General features: G+C 48.2%; 1 protein-coding gene across 2 annotated transcripts in view; it reads right to left on the minus strand.

Annotated features, from left to right (window-relative positions):
• Positions 1-16,792, minus strand: part of HEPHL1 (hephaestin like 1) — a 74,397-nt gene that overhangs the window by 2,118 nt on the left and 55,487 nt on the right. The window contains exons 14-18 of one of the 2 annotated variants that reach the window (XM_069969646.1): positions 15,222-15,362; positions 12,837-12,943; positions 11,706-11,928; positions 9,784-9,923; positions 2,138-2,348 (exon numbers count right to left, since the gene is read on the minus strand). In XM_069969646.1, the coding sequence (XP_069825747.1) occupies positions 2,138-2,348; positions 9,784-9,923; positions 11,706-11,928; positions 12,837-12,943; positions 15,222-15,362 (822 nt within the window). Of the gene's footprint in view, positions 1-2,122; positions 2,349-9,783; positions 9,924-11,705; positions 11,929-12,836; positions 12,944-15,221; positions 15,363-16,792 lie in introns of those variants that run through there. The other variant, XM_069969645.1, reaches the window with a different exon arrangement.

Below are 16,792 nucleotides of genomic sequence, written 5' to 3' on the forward strand. Positions count from 1 at the left end.
TGTTATGTCTTATTGATACATTGGTCATAAAGTTATCTTATTTACAAATCCCAATACCCTATTAGGAAATGAGGAACTACTATAGAGAGTCCCGAGTGAAGAGTGAACCTACAAAGAGTGTCTCTCAGTTTGGAGGACCTGGCACTTCTGGGTGATACACACACAGCTTATTGATTTTACTGGGATCTGTGTAATACCTTATTTGTCCTGTGGGGGTGCTGCAGGAGAATTAAACACTCACTATAAGCAGGGCCGCTTTAACCAGAGGGCACATGGTGCACGTGCACCGGGCCCACTGGTTAAAGGGGCCCCCCGAGCAGGCCGGCCATTGCTATGTGCGACCAGTGCGGTCGCACAGGGCTTCGGCCACCAGCCTGACAGGGGGGAGCGCCATGGATGGGTAACCTACTTACCCCTCTATGGCGCCCCCTGCAGGGCCCCCCGTCCGCCGCTGCCCCCGCCCGCCCGCTGCTGCTGCGGCGCCTTAGCAGCAGCGATACTGACAGAGAGAGAGCCATTGGCTCCCTCCCTGTCAGTCACTCTTGTGGCCGCACTTCCAGCCTCTTGTGACCGCAGGAAGTGCGGCCACAAGAAGGAAGAGAAGAGGAACGCGTGGACCTAGGTGAGTAAAAGTGTTTGTTTTTTTCAATGTTATATGGGAGGGGGAGCGCATATGCTATGGGGGCGCACAGGGGGCTATATAATATGGGGGAGCACAGGGGGCTATATACTATGGGGGAGCACAGGGGAGCTATATACTATGGGGGAGCACAGGGGAGCTATATACTACTGGGGAGCACATGGGGGCTATATACTATTGGGGAGCACAGGGGAGCTATATACTATGGGGGAGCACAGGGGTCTATATACTATTGGGGAGCACAGGGGTCTATATACTATGGGGGAGAGCACAGGGGGGCTATATACTATTGGGGAGAGCACAGGGGGGCTATATACTATTGGGGAGAGCACAGGAGGGCTATATACTATTGGGGGGAGCACAGGGGGGCTATATACTATTGGGGGAGAGCACAGGGGGGCTATATACTATTGGGGGGAGAGCACAGGGGGGCTATATACTATTGTGGGAGCGCACAGGGGGCTATATACTATTGTGGGAGAGCAAAGGGGGGCTATATACTATTGGAGAGCACAGGGGGGCTATATACTATTGTGGGAGAGCACAGGGGGGCTATATACTATTGTGGGAGAGTACAGGGGGGCTATAAACTACTGGGGAGAGTGCACAGGGGGGCTATATACTAATGGGGGAAAGCACAGGAGGGCTGTATATAACTGGAGGAGCACATGAGGGTCTATATACTACAGGGACACCTTAAAACTATGGAGGCACAGAGGGGTGTAACTATGTAGGGGTACAGAGGGGTGTAACTACTGTATAGGGGTACAAGGGACCTAACTACTGTATGTGTTGGAGCCTAAAATATTTGTCTGGCAGATTCTGGAGAGAAGATTCACAGCCAGGAGAAGACTTCATGGTGGCCCAGGCTGGATGGAGAGAAAAAGAAAAGGTGACAGACTCTGATCGGAGAAGACGCCCCCGGTGAGTCACTGGATGTAACTGCACTCTGTTATAGGGGTGTAGTGTTAGGGGTCATGATGTGGCGGTATTATGTAATGGTATCATTGGTGATATCTTTCTGTTTTGTTTAATGCAGTTTTTATGTAATATGTAATCACTGTATGGTGGAAATAGTGTTATAAGGTAACTACTGTATGTATTGGGGCTCCTGATACAGTGTGGGGGCAAATTCAGTACATTATACAATGTGCCAAAAGGGAGGGGGGGGGCCCACTCTTGAGGGCTGTGCACTGGGCCCACCAATGTATTAAAACGGCCCTGACTATAAGGTTTCTCCTTGGATTATAGCTGATCAACTGGGATCATGCTTCAATAAGCTTTTAACAAAATGAAGGATTATTTAAAACAGACGATCCCATAATCGACTACCACCCATTAATTCAACGTCTTCAGTAATCTGGCATTCAACCAAACGCCCTACCACAATATTATGGAGTAGTATTGTCCTCAAACAGGGGCGAAGAGGTTACCGCAGTGATACCCATAGTCAGATATTGGATAAGCAGTATAAAGGGGCAGTTTAGAGGGGACCACTGTCCATATTTACGCTGGGACCAGGAGGGTAATACCCATAATGCTTACCTGATTTCTTCTTCACAGTAAAAGTTGTTTCCATGCCAGCATGAATGTGATCTGAGACATGACAGTGAAGCAGCCAGGTCCCAGGGTTACCAGCAACCAGCTCTATTGTCTGAAAGGTTCCCGGAAAAAGGTCGAACACGTCCGCCCGGTGGGTCTTATCTTTCTAAAATGTCAAATGGCAAAGACAAATGTGTTATATATCTCTTGCATCCCTTATAAAGAACATATTCACATCAGTCCCATCACTCACATGAGTTCCTGCCTTCTGTGGGGTTCACAAACTTAATACATCCACATAAAAAAAACATTTTTACCATCTTCGAGGCCATAGGATACCTTTATAGGTCTTGTGGAGTACAGGCCTCGACAGGCAGAATGCTGTCTGTGGCTACAAGAGAGATTGTCACAGCGGGGAGCCAACAGCTCCTTGTTGTGTCAATCACAGCTCCAATTTTAACTGTGGACGCTTAGCAGGAGCGCTGACAGTTAAAAGGTACCCCAGGTAGTGGCGGGGGCAGTGGCGAATATGAGTGGTGTGGACCATGGGCCCCCCAAGGAGCCGTAGGCCCCAGGTGGCCCCCAATCCACCACTGGTTGCCAGCTGCAGCTGTAGATCCTGGGCTAGGCAGGTGACTGGTTATGCGCGGCTAAGGGTCCATTTACACGGAAAGATTATCTGACAGATTATCTGCCAAAGATTTGAAGCCAGAAACAGACTATAAACAGAGATCAGGTCATAAAGGAAAGCCTGAGATTTCTCCTCTTTCAAATCCATTCCTGGCTTTGGCTCCAAATCTTTTTGTGTAAATGGACCCTTATACGGAACATAGGATTATGGGGCAGCAATCTTGCCTGAGCTGTTTTTAACAGCATTTAGACATATCCTTTATAGCAAATCCTATGGACTTAGTGTAACGCCTGGAGTAGTGGATCCACTGGACCGTCACTAGCGATGGCACTAACCTCACCAGGGAGCGGAGTCTAAGGGGCCGCTGGTTTTCACCAGAGCCCACCGCAAGGCGGGATGGACTTGCTGCGGCAGGCGACCCCCAGGTCGCTACCCCTGGCTTGGTTGCTAGTGACGGCAGGCGAGGCGTGGCAGGAGCAGTAGGCAGGAGATGGTGCTGGCAGAGGTCTGTAGGCGTAACCGCAGGTGACAGGCTGAACACAGGAGCAATAGTGTAACAGAGGAGCAGGAACCAGGAACAAGGACTAGGGACCAGGTAGCGGACAGGAATCAGGAACAAGGACTAGGGACCAGGTAGCGGACAGGAATCAGGAACAACAGGGACTAGGGACCAGGTAGCGGACAGGAATCAGGAACAACAGGGAGCTGGGCCAAACGCTATGGGAAGCATGTAGAGGCTCCAACACCTGGAAGGGGGCAGGGCTGGAACTTATAGGGGAGTGATTGACATACAGGCCAATTAGGAGCACACTGCCCCTTTAAATCTGAGACAGCCGGTGCGCGCGCGCCCCAGGAGGCGGGGACGTGCGTGCCGGCCGGCACAGCGATGGACAGGAGCGCGGTGAGGTGAGGCGCCCCCCAGGGCCGAAGCAACAGCAGCGCCGGGTCCTTCCTATGGACACCGGCTGCTGCAGATGCGGGAGAGAGGGTGCGGCGGTGGTCCAGAGCACGGGACACCGCCGTGGCCCTAACAGTACCCCCCCCCTTTGGCCTCCCCCTCTTTCTGGTCTGCAAGAATTCCTTGATGAGATCCCGATCCAGGATATTAGATTCGGGTTCCCAGGATCTCTCCTCAGGACCAAAACCTCTCCAGTCCACTAGGAAGGAACGTCTTCCGCTGACAGTTTTCATCGCTAGGATGTCTTCAACAATGTATACGTCGTCAGAGACGGCTTGTGGAGTGGAGGACGAAGCTTTACTGGAGAATCGGTTGAGGACCACTGGCTTGAGGGAGACATGGAAGGAGTTCGGGATTCGCATAGTAGGGGGTATACGGAGTTTGTAGGTGACTGGGTTAATGCGTTTTAGCACTGAGAAAGGGCCAAGAAATCGAGGACCCAACTTGTAGCTGGGAATCTTGAGCCGGACGTACTTGGCCGAGAGCCAGACTTTGTCACCTGGGAGAAAATTTGTGGCAGGTCTCCTCTTCTTATCAGCCTGGTCCTTCATGCGTTCAGAGGCTTTGAGTAAGGACTGTCGAGTCTGTTCCCAGATCAACTGAAGGTCAGAGATCAATTCCTCCACGGCAGGAACCTCAGATGATGGAGAGAGAGGCAGAGGAGGACGAGGGTGATGCCCGTAGACCACATAGAAAGGAGACTTGCCTGTGGAACTCGAGTCCAGATGGTTATAAGAAAACTCTGCCCATTGAAGTAGATCGGACCAGTTGTCTTGGCGGCTGGAAACAAAATGACTTAGGTAGTTACCCAGAATCTGATTGACTCTCTCCACTTGCCCGTTGGTCTGGGGATGATAGGCAGACGAGAAGTCCAGCTTCACTTGGAGCTGCGAACAGAGGGCACGCCAAAACTTGGAGACAAATTGAGAGCCTCGGTCGGACACAATGTGAAGAGGAAGCCCATGCAGGCGGAAGATGTGTCGGAAGAACAACTGAGCCAGACGAGGAGCAGAGGGTAGTCCAGGAAGGGCCACGAAGTGAGCCATTTTATAGAAGCGGTCAGTCACCACCCAAATGACTGTATTGCCCACAGATGGAGGTAGGTCCGTGATGAAATCCATCCCTATGTGGTGCCAGGGACGGTCCGGGACTGGCAAGGGCAAAAGTAGGCCGGCAGGTCTTTGACTGGGTGACTTATTCCTGGCACAGACTGCGCAGGAAGCCACAAAGTCCTTGACGTCCTAAAGGAGATTGGGCCACCAGTAGTGACGGGAGATCAATTGCCCGGTCTTTTAAGCTCCTGGATGCCCGGCCACCAAAGAGGAATGATCCCACTTCAAGATGCGTTTTCGGAGTTCGGGGCGCACATAAGTCTTACCGGGAGGCAGTCTCTGCAGAGTAGAAGTGGCAACTGGTACTAGGCAATCGGGAGGTATTATGTGACGAGGAGATTCCTCTTGCCCCATGACATCGGATGCTCGGGATAATGCATCGCCTTTATATTCTTCTCGGCTGGACGGAAATGAATGGTAAAGTTGAACCGAGAGAAGAAGAGGGACCACCTGGCCTGCCGGGGATTGAGGCGTTGAGCCGATTGGAGGTAGAGGAGGTTCTTGTGGTCCGTGTAGATGTTAACGGGATGTTTAGCCCCCTCTAGGAGATGACGCCACTCCTCCAGTGCCAACTTAATAGCCAGGAGTTCGCGGTCTCCAATCGTATAGTTCCTCTCGGCAGGGGAGAAAGTCTTAGAAAAGAACCCGCAGGTTCTGGTCTTGCCTGATGTGTCCCTTTGCGAGAGGATGGCTCCTGCGCCCACAGAAGATGCATAGACTTCAAGAGAAAACGGCTTGGAGACATCCGGACGGACTAGAGCAGGAGCAGAGGCAAAGGCAGACTTTAGGCTATTGAAGGCTTGTTTGGCCTCTGGAGGCCAACGTCTGGGATCCGCCTTCTTCTTGGTGAGAGCCACTATGGGTGCAACCAGGGTAGAGAAGTGAGGGATGAACTGCCGATAGTAGTTGGCAAATCCAAGGAAACGTTGGATAGCTCTAAGTCCCACAGGACATGGCCACTGGAGAGAACAGCTGAGAGCTTGGCTGGATCCATCTGTAGGCCCTGGTCGGAGACAATGTATCCAAGAAACGGCAGGCTGCGCTGATGGAAAACGCACTTCTCCAGCTTGGCATACAAATGGTTGGCCCGTAGTCTTCGTAGAACCTGCCGTACATGGGACACGTGGGTCTGCTGGTCGTGGGAGAAGACCAGGATGTCGTCAAGATAGACAATGACGCAGACATAGAGGAGATCGCGTAATATATCATTCACGAATTCCTGGAAGACCGCTGGGGCGTTGCATAGGCCGAATGGCATGACCAGATATTCGTAGTGCCCATCTCTGGTGTTGAAAGCGGTCTTCGATTCGTCTCGTTCACGTATACGGATCAAGTTATACGCTCCCCTGAGATCCAGCTTGGAGAAGATCCTAGCTCCGCGGAGACGGTTGAATAGTTCGGGGATTAGCGGAAGAGGATAGCAGTTCTTGACGGTCACCTTATTTAAGCCCCGGTAGTCTATGCATGGGCGGAGGGAACCGTCCTTCTTCTGCACAAAGAAAAATCCAGCGCCAGCGGGAGACGTGGATTTACGGATGAAGCCCTTATGTAAGTTCTCCCGGATGTAGGAGGACATGGCTTCAGTCTCGGGCACAGAGAGAGGGTATACTCGACCACGTGGAGGAGAAGTTCCTGGAAGAAGGTCTATAGGGCAATCATAGGGCCGATGAGGTGGTAGAGAGTCCGCCTCCTTGGCCGAGAAGACATCAACGAAGTCTTGGTATTCCTCCGGTAGTCCGGATAGAGGCTTGGCGTAAGCAGGTGACCTCGTAGAACACTTGGGTTGAGGAGACCTCAGACACCTATTTGGACAGTCCTGACCCCAGCTGTGAACCTCCCCAGTTCTCAAGTCCAGTTTAGGCGTATGTAATTGCAGCCAAGGAAGACCCAGCAGGATGTTGGAAGAGGAATGGCGCAAGACGTAGAAGGAGATCCTCTCCTGATGTAAGGCGCCCACCTGGAGGACTAGGGGTGCAGTCTGGCAGTGCACAGCTTCGGTAAGAATCTCGCCCGTGACCGAAGAGATAGACCGGGGTTGGGCTAGCTGGATCACGGGTAGCCGCCATCTTTGGACCAACGAAGCAGAAGTGAAACTGCCAGCAGCGCCAGAGTCGATGAGGGCAGTAGTCTGGAGAACTTGCCCTGAGGGTGTCTGGATGGAGACTGGCATAGTCAACCTTGGAGAGGTGGCATTCACACCAAGGGAGGCCTCTCTCACCGGACCTAGGTGCGAGCGTTTCCCGGACACTGAGGACGTTGGGGACATTTCTGCCGATAGTGATTAGTGCCACCGCAATAGAGGCAGAGATTCAGCTCCAGTCGACGGGCCCTCTCGTTCCACCTGCATAGGAACTTCTGGAGACGACTGGGGCATAGGAGCAACGGGATTCTGGAACACGGGTGCCAGCCGGGGATGGCGACGGGGCAGACTCAGACGCCGTTCTTGCCGGACCTCCTCCTCTCTCTCGGAAAACCTGGTGTAGACTCTGGTAGCCAGTAGAATGAGTTCGTTCAAGGAGGTAGGAAGGTCTCGGGCAGCGAGCACATCTTTCACTTGACTGGACAGGCCCTTTTTAAAGGTGGCAATTAGGGCGGCCTCATTCCAGTCTCAGCCGACGACGCACGGGCAGGTTCCTCAAAGACAGAGCGGAACTCGGCCAGGAAGATTCGGAGATTAGCAGCAACAGGGTCATCACGGTCCCACAGTGGTGTGGCCCAGGCCAGAGCTCTACCTTCCAATAGGCTGATGATGAAAGCCACTTTAGAGCGCTCGGTGGCAAACTGACTGCTTAGAAGTTCAATATGCATAGTGCATTGGGTCAGGAATCCTCTGCACAACTTGGGGTCACCTCCATATTTACTTGGGAGAGCCAGTCGTAGTTTTGAAGAGGCTGCAGGAGGTGATGACTGCTGGGCTGTGGTATGCTGCTGTACGGCTGCAGTAAGTTGTTGGATCAGCTGTGACTGTTGCTGGATCTGTGGAGCCTGTAGGGCGACCACTCGGGCTACTTCACGGATATCAGGCACCTCGCCGGGATCCATGGTTGGAGCCTACTGTAACGCCTGGAGTAGTAGATCCACTGGACCGTCACTAGCGATGGCACTAACCTCACCAGGGAGCGGAGTCTAAGGGGCCGCTGGTTTTCACCAGAGCCCACCGCTGCGGCAGGCGACCCCCAGGTCGCTACCCCTGGCTTGGTTGCTAGTGATGGCAGGCGAGGCGTGGCAGGAGCAGTAGGCAGGAGATGGTGCTGGCAGAGGTCTGTAGGTGTAACCGCAGGTGACAGGCTGAACACAGGAGCAATAGTGTAACAGAGGAGCAGGAACCTGACTAGGGACCAGGTAGCGGACAGGAATCAGGAACAAGGACTAGGGACCAGGTAGCGGACAGGAATCAGGAACAACAGGGACTAGGGACCAGGTAGCGGACAGGAATCAGGAACAACAGGGAGCTGGGCTAAACGCTATGGGAAGCATGTAGAGGCTCCAACACCTGGAAGGGGGCAGGGCTGGAACTTATAGGGGAGTGATTGACATACAGGCCAATTAGGAGCGCACTGCCCCTTTAAATCTGAGACAGCCAGCGCTCGCGCGCCCTAGGAGGCGGGGACGCGCACGCCGGCTGGCACAGCGACGGACAGGAGCGCGGTGAGGTGAGGCGCCCCCCGGGGCCGAAGCAACAGCAGCGCCGGGTCCCTGCCTATGGACACCGGCTGCTGCAGATGCGGGAGAGAGGGTGCGGCGGCGGTCCGGAGCACGGGACGCCGCCGTGGCCCTAACACTTAGGCAACAATAGACAGGAGCTTTCCCATTGACATGAATTAGAAAGGTGTCTGGGCACAGACTGAGCTGTGAGCTTCATCTATAGTCTTCTGTACCTAATGAGGTCGCCTTTTGCTAGTTTCCCGACCACCCCAGGCTGATGGGGGTCTGGGGTTACTCAATCTGAAGACATCTATCAGACATTTATGGCATATCCTGTGCATATACCATAAATGTGCAGACTGGAAAACCCCTTTAAGAAAGAGGTTGGGAGTTCTCGGCCGCCCTCCAGATGGGAATACCACTTGAAATAAAATATGATGGGGCCGGTTAGGGATTCACAACAAAGTAACCTAGAGAACCTGGTGTCAGATGGTCCTCACCATAATCCACTGCCGGAGGCTACAAGATCTCAGACATATCACAAATTCCTTACATGTCCGTTCAGTACAAAAAATGCACAAACTGGTAAAACAGGAATAAAGGAGACGTGACCTTCACTCAAAAACATAAAACGAGTCAGGTGATATTCAGTGTATGACGGATCAGTGAAAGTTATAGATGACTGACTAAGCCTTGTACCCCATGACAAACCCAGCTCTGCTGCGTCTCTACAGGGTTCACTTTCTGGCCTGTGTCTGCCGCTGTCCGCGTGCCGGAGCTGTGCAGCAGGTTCTCTATGCAGGCTGTGCCGGGCAGTGAGAAGCACTTCTGGTGGGTTAGCTGGAGCTCTCTACCCGGGGTAGTGACAGCCTCTCCGTGTCTCTGACCTTGGAGGCATCTCCATCTTTTCCTTTGCCTGGTCCCTGTGTCTTACTATACTGAGGTATCTACAATGCTAATGGGGCTACTACAGGGGGCGCTAGAGGGTAAGGACGCTACACGGAACAGCAGAGACTAAGCTGGAAAACTAGAATACAAGGTCCAGCTACTGCTTTCTCCTCTTCAGGCCGCTCAAGTAGATGATGCCTGGGACCTCCTCCTCCATGTAGCCCTCCTGGTCTCTTCTCCGAGCTGCAGTCCAGAACACAGAGGAGCCCCCTATTAGTCATGGGCCCCCGGGCAGCCGGCTAACCTGCCCAATAGGAAAGACAGCTCTGGGTGTTGGTGTTCAGACCCAAACCGATTGCTTACTCACCTTATAAAGGAAGCTCTGAGCATGAAAGTGCACTGTATGCATGTCAACTTCATTCCCCATTCCCAGAAGATACCAGTTGGTCTTTTCCCCTTCAGTCATGGTCAGACCATGGAGATTTCCATAGAGTTTTCCATTTATAGCTGGAATAGTAAAATGCATGAGGAGTGAAAAAATGCTCTGTACACATACTAAACTATAAGGAGATGTTAGTTCTGGGAAATAACACAGGATGTAACACAGGATGTAACTCAGGATCAGTACAGGATAAGTAATGTAATATATGTACACAGTGACCCCACCAGCAGAATAGTGAGTGCAGCTCTGGAGTACAATGCAGGATGTAACTCAGGATTAATACAAAGTAATGCCATGTATGTACATAAATACTTAAAGGATACCTGTCACCCCCCGTGCCGGGGTGACAGGCTCCCGACCCCCCGTTAGAGCGCCCTATACTTACCTAATCTCGCCGAGTCCCGCTTCCTGATGTGGTCGGTTCACGGAGATTTCAGCACCCGAAGCCCGGCGCGCGCGCTGACAGGAGAGTCCGATGCCCATAGAGAATGACGGAGCATCGGACTCCCCATTCATTCTCTATGAGCGTCGGACTCTGCTGTGTGCGCGCGCGCCGGGCTTCGGGAGCTGAAATCTCTGTGACCCGACCGCATCAGGAAGTGGGACCCGGCGGGATCAGGTGAGTATAGGGGGATCTAACAGGGGGTCAGGAGCCTGTCACCCCGGCATGGAGGGGTGACAGGTCCTCTTTAAAAGAGAAGTCCGGCAAAAATTTTTATTAAAGTACTGTATTGCCCCCAAAAGTTATACAAATCACCAATATGCACTTATTAAGGGAAATGCTTATGAAGTCCTTTTTTTCCGCTGCACTTACTACTGCATCAAGACTTCACTTCCTGGATAACATGGTGATGTCACTTCCTAGATAACATGGTGATGTCACTTCCTGGATAACATGGTGATGTCACTTCCTGGATAACACAGTGATGTCACGACCCGACTCCCAGAGCTTTGCGGGCTGTGGCTGCTGGAGAAGATGATAGCAGAGGGATGCTCAGTGTCCCTCCAGTGCTCTGTGTCCCTCAGTGTCCCTCAGCCATCATCCTTTTAGGCAGCCACAGCCCCCACAATTCTGGGAGTCGGGTTGTGACATCACCATGTTATCCAGGAAATGACATCACCATGTTATCCAGGAAGTGACATCACCATGTTATCCAGGAAGTGACATCACCATGTTATCCAGAAAGTGACATCACCATGTTATCTAGGAAGTGACATCACCATTTTATCCAGGAAGTAACATCACCATTTTTTTCAGGAAGTGACATCACCATGTTATCCAGAAAGTGACATCACCATGTTATCCAGGAAGTGACATCACCATGTTATCCAGGAAGTGAAGCCTTGATGCAATAGTAGGTGTAGGGAAAAAAGTACAGGGAAAAAAGGGAAATAAGTATTTCCTGTAATAAGTGTATTAGTGATGAGTGAATAGTGAAATATTCGAATATTCGATATTCGTACGAATATCTCCCGAATGTTCGAATATTCGATCCCATTAAAGTCTATGGGAACAAGTATTCGATTATTGAAAAACATCTATTCGACCACTTGGAGGTAAAACCCGGAAGCTGGGGGATTTGAATGCTTATCAAATATTTTTTGAATATTCGGCGAACTATTCGATAATATTCGATAGATCGAATACCTTACTATTCGATTGAATATCTATTCGATCGAACAGTATTCGCTCATCACTAAAGTGTATATTGGTGATCTGTATAACTTTTGGGGGACAATACAATACTTTAATAAAAATTTTCGCCGGACTTCTACTTTAACCTTATATCTACATTCTTTGTTGGATAAATTGGAATATAATGATTCATCCCTGGAGAACTACCTACCATGCATTTTGTTGCTCTCTATGAATTCCTCTGTCATGTTGATAGCAGACGGCTCTTTATGAATATAATTCTCGATATTTTCATCCAAATACCAGGAGAGGTTTTCATCAAACACAAAGAACAACAGGGCAAATTCACGGCTCACATCCTTCCTCACACCTCTGCTGTCCAGGACACCTTTCCTACAGGTCAGTAATGGTCCCACCAGGCCACTGTACGTGTCCTGCAGAATGTGACGAATAAAGCACCATAAATCAAATCAAGAATTAAAGGGGTGGTGTCACAAAGAAAGCTAGGTCTATACTGATGCATTTCTTCAAATGTATCCTTAAATGTATCCTTAGATACATATAGATATAGGCTGACTAATTTCCCATTTGTTTTGATAACCAGTTGCCATTGGTTACAGCCCGCCAACATCCATGATCTTTGGACACTCATGCTCATTTCAGTCGCAGTCACTTGATCTGTCCATTAGTACTGGCAGTTGGTTTTCACTTCACATGCAAGCAAGGGGGATTGTGGGAAAGTGTCTGCACTGTTGCCTGGCAACAGCAGGGTCACAGTACAGAGAGGAAACCAGGGAGTATATAAATCCATGGGGAAGAAAAATGGTACAGGGATGTAAGTTACTTCACTAGAACAGTACATGTCAAATCCTATTAGGTCTCAGGAGATACAGCACAACTGTGTCAAATCCTCAGCCGTATTTCTGTTACAGCTAAGTCCGTCAATGGTAGTCTATGAGACTACCTAGACCATGGGTCTCCAAACTACGTCCCTCCAGCTGTTGCGAAACTACAACTCCCATCATGCCTGGACAGCTAAAGCTTTGGATTTGGCTGTCCAGGCATGATGGGAATTGTAGTTTTGCAACAGCTGGAGGGCCGCAGTTTGGAGACCCATGACCTAGACAGACAGAGCAGGCGGCCACGGCTGCTGCCAATTCCTCACCCCGCCTATGTCTCCCGATCCCAGTGGGTCTCAGCAGGGAGACCCAGTGGGATCAATAACTTTTGATATGTGCTGTTTTTAGTAAAGTAACTTATCAAGTAACAATTGAGCATGAGTGACCCAACCTAGTGGACGCCGGTGGGATCCTAACCTAAAACCTATGCTCTGTATAGTTACCATCCTGAAGTCTTCTTTGGAATAGTAACCCCAGGTTAAGCAGTCTGGATCATTACTTCCTGGCCCCGATCGTTCTGGAACGTTCCATTGATAAGTGTTTGTTCCTCCTGGGAAAAATGGACAAAAAAGGTAAAGGAAATCATACGGTTCTTAGAAACATAGAAGATTTCTGGCAGAAAAAGCCCCCCCTGGTCCATCTAGTCTGCCTTTTTAGTACCTATTTTCTGGCGTATAAGGCGACTGGGGGTATAAGACAACCCCTGACTTTTAAGCAGATTGTCAGGGGTTCACCTTATACGCTGGAAAATGTTAACCCCTTGCCTGACGGCAGCCCTGCTGCGGCCAGGCATGGATTAACTGCAGCTAAATAAAAAAAAAAAAATTTAACTTACCTAGGGCCCGTTCCTGGCCTCTGCGCGCCTCCTGCACCATACCCAGAGACGCTCGGCTGTTGGGAGAGCTTCAGGAGAATACCGGAGCATGAGCCCTAGGTGAGTTAAATGTTTGTTTTTTTATAGTGTGGGGCTGGGGCCATTTTTGACCCCCCCCCATCATATGGGGCGACCATACCCAGCGTATAAGACGACCCCCGACTTCTAAAAAGATTTTTCGGGGTTAAAAAGTCATCTTGTACGCCGGAAAATATGGTATTTCCCTTCTTATTATCTTAGGATAGATATATGTTTATCCCCGGCCGGTTTACATTCTGTTGTAGATTTTCCAACCAAATCTGCCGGATGTTTGTTCCAAGCATTTACTACTTTTTCAGTAAAGTAATATTTTCTCACATTGCTTCTGATCTTTTCTCCAACTAACCTCTCACTAACCTTATTTAGTCCTTTAACATATTTAATGGTTTCAATCATGACCCTTTTTTCCTTCTTCCCTCTAGACTATACAGATTGAAATCCTTAAGTCTTTCCTGATATGGTTTATGCCTCACACCCTCCACCATTTATGTAACCGTCTTTAGACCTGTTCTAATTATCATTATACTTTTTCGTAGGTGAGGTCTCCAGAGCTGGACACAGTATCTCAGATGTGATGTCACTAGAGCTCTATACAGCGGGATCACAATCTCTCTCCTCCTACTGGTTATACCTCTAGCTATACAGCCCAGCATACCATTATATATATACAGCCCAGCATACCATTATATATATACAGCCCAGCATACCATTATATATATACAGCCCAGCATACCAATATATATATATATATATATACAGCCCAGCATACCATTATATATATACAGCCCATCATACCATTATATATATACAGCCCAGCATACCATTATATATATACAGCCCAGCATACCAATATATATATACAGCCCAGCATACCATTATATATATACAGCCCATCATACCATTATATATATACAGCCCAGCATACCAATATATATATATATATATATACACAGCCCAGCATACCATTATATATATACAGCCCAGCATACCATTATATATACAGCCCAGCATATAATTATATATATACTGCCCAGCATACCATTTTATATACAGCCCAGCATACCAATATATATATATACAGCCCAGCATACGATTTGCTTTCCCTACTGCCTGGTTGCACTGGTGACTTATTTTAAGGCTGTCAGAAATCATTACCCCTAAATCCTTCTCTTCTGAAGTCTTTGCCAACAAGAACTGCTGATTCCTTCCTCACTTTACATTTGGAAACATTGAACTGCAGTTTCCATTTTTCAAAGTTTCTAAATGTACAATGATGCACTTGGAGAGAAGGAATCTGAGTATCATATCGGCAAATTTATGCTGGCAAAGACTTCAGAAGAGAAGTATTAAGGAGTAGTGATTCCATAATAGTGATGCTCAATATCAATCCTAATCTGCAGCCAGTTATGTTAAATTATTCCTATTTTGAACAGTAGGGGTCTGGGTGTTTAGGCCCCCACCAATCATGAAATAGAGCCAGAAGAAGCACTCACTTAAGGAGTACTAGTAAATTTATGAATACCCCCTGAGAGTCCATCCACTAGCAGGATCGTTGTTATTCTGGCAAGGACAGACTGGTTCATGACAATCTTGTTTAGGATCAGGCTCTTACACAATAACGAATGCCAAATATCCAGTAGAACCCCATTTAGAGGTGACTTTAGAGCCAGTCACTGACCACTAGGGTCTATTTCTTATGAAATGGTCAAAAATAACTTATTGGTGATCGGTGCTTTATGTACAATGAGAACGGTAAATATGAACATGTCCTTTATAGATGCATGGTGGATGTCAGAAGCATGTCTACTGGCGGACCCAAGTTATCCCAGTCTGACACTGTGTTCCAATACTGGTGATGTGATTTCTGGGTGCATGATTTATTTGAAGGAGATTGGGACGGTCTCCATTAACTTACCTGGTAGAGTACCTTGTATCACATTTCCACCATTAAGATTCACCACCTGAACGCCATGCGCATAGATGGAGTATGGTCGTGAAGCTTTATTTTTGAATACAATCAGTATACTGTCCCCAACCTCCGCTCTTATGAATGGACCTACGACAAGAATATGGTGTTAGTAAAGAGAACATATCATAAAAAAATTATAGTTTATTTAGACTTTTATGTGACTTAAAATATTCTTATACCAACTACAAAAGTACACAATAGGCTGAGAATGACTGTTTTCTGTAGATCAGCTTTGCAGTACTGTATAGATTGGGACACATGAGTCATCTCATTATCATTAGATGGCTCGGAGATTTAAAAAGTACCTGTCATTAAAAACAACTTAGCATTTTCTGGCATATTTGTAATTCACTTTATTAAAAAAAAATGATAATAATGTTGTTTTCTATGCGTAATTCAAAGTTATAACATTGGCCACTAGGTGTCACTGTTTTTGGCTCAATAACACTTCTGACATTAGAAACTCTGCTCCTATGCACACACAGTGTAGGAAGCCAGGAACAGACATCCGAAAGACATCAGAGAAACACAGACCGACAGATATCACCTGAACATCAGGTAATCTCCTGAACTAATGTACTTTGTATATATGATTTTGACACGTCGAATTTTATTTTTGCAGTATTAGGCTATGTTCACACGGCGTATGAGAACAGTCGGTCTCTGCAAAGATCTTTCCGGCCGCAGTGTTCTGATGCCTGCATCAGAACTCTCATAGCACACAATGAAGCAAGCGTCCGGAGCCGCTTTCTTCATTGTGTGAACTGACAGGTCTTTCTACGGCCGCAATTCACTGAATTGCGCCCGCAGAAAACTGACATGTCAGTTCTTTGCGGTGCCGCATGGGTTCCCGACCAGAACGTATATGATGTGTATACGCTCCGGCTGGGATCCCATAGAAGGGATTTTTTAGTATTTTTTTATGTAATTTTGCCTTCAATTTGCCAAAATCACTGTAAAAATTGTAAATTTTTTACCACAATTGGTGCAATTCTGGATAAAATAGTGGAATTTTTTTACCACAAACATACGGTCAAACATGGCAATATTTTACAGTGATTAGTGCAATTCTGGCAAAAAAAAGTGCAATTTTGCCTGTGAAATTTCCGGTAAAAATTTGGTGTCATTTTACACAGAATCGGGCTAACCACAGTAAAATAGCGCCACTTTTACTTTGGATTCTATGTTAAAATGGTGCTATTTTACCCAGAATTGCTCTGATCGCTATAAAATAGTCCCATCTTTGCCGTCAAAATGGACATTTTAGCCGGAATTCCACCAATTGTGGCATTATCACATTAAAACATACAAAAATGCTATTTTCAATAAAAGCATAATTTAATTTCTAAAAATTTTATTCTAGGTGTCAGCCATATACACAAAGTATATAGGATTAGCTTAGAGCTTACCTAATGTTGAGTTAATGCTTCTCTGTCTGTATCTCTTTGATGTCTGTTGCTGGCTCCCTGCACTGTGATTGACAGCATAGGAGCAGAGCTTTAACTCTCCCACCCTAA

The sequence above is a fragment of the Dendropsophus ebraccatus genome, chromosome 5 (assembly GCF_027789765.1).
Source record: "Dendropsophus ebraccatus isolate aDenEbr1 chromosome 5, aDenEbr1.pat, whole genome shotgun sequence".
NCBI classification, from domain to species: domain Eukaryota; kingdom Metazoa; phylum Chordata; class Amphibia; order Anura; family Hylidae; genus Dendropsophus; species Dendropsophus ebraccatus.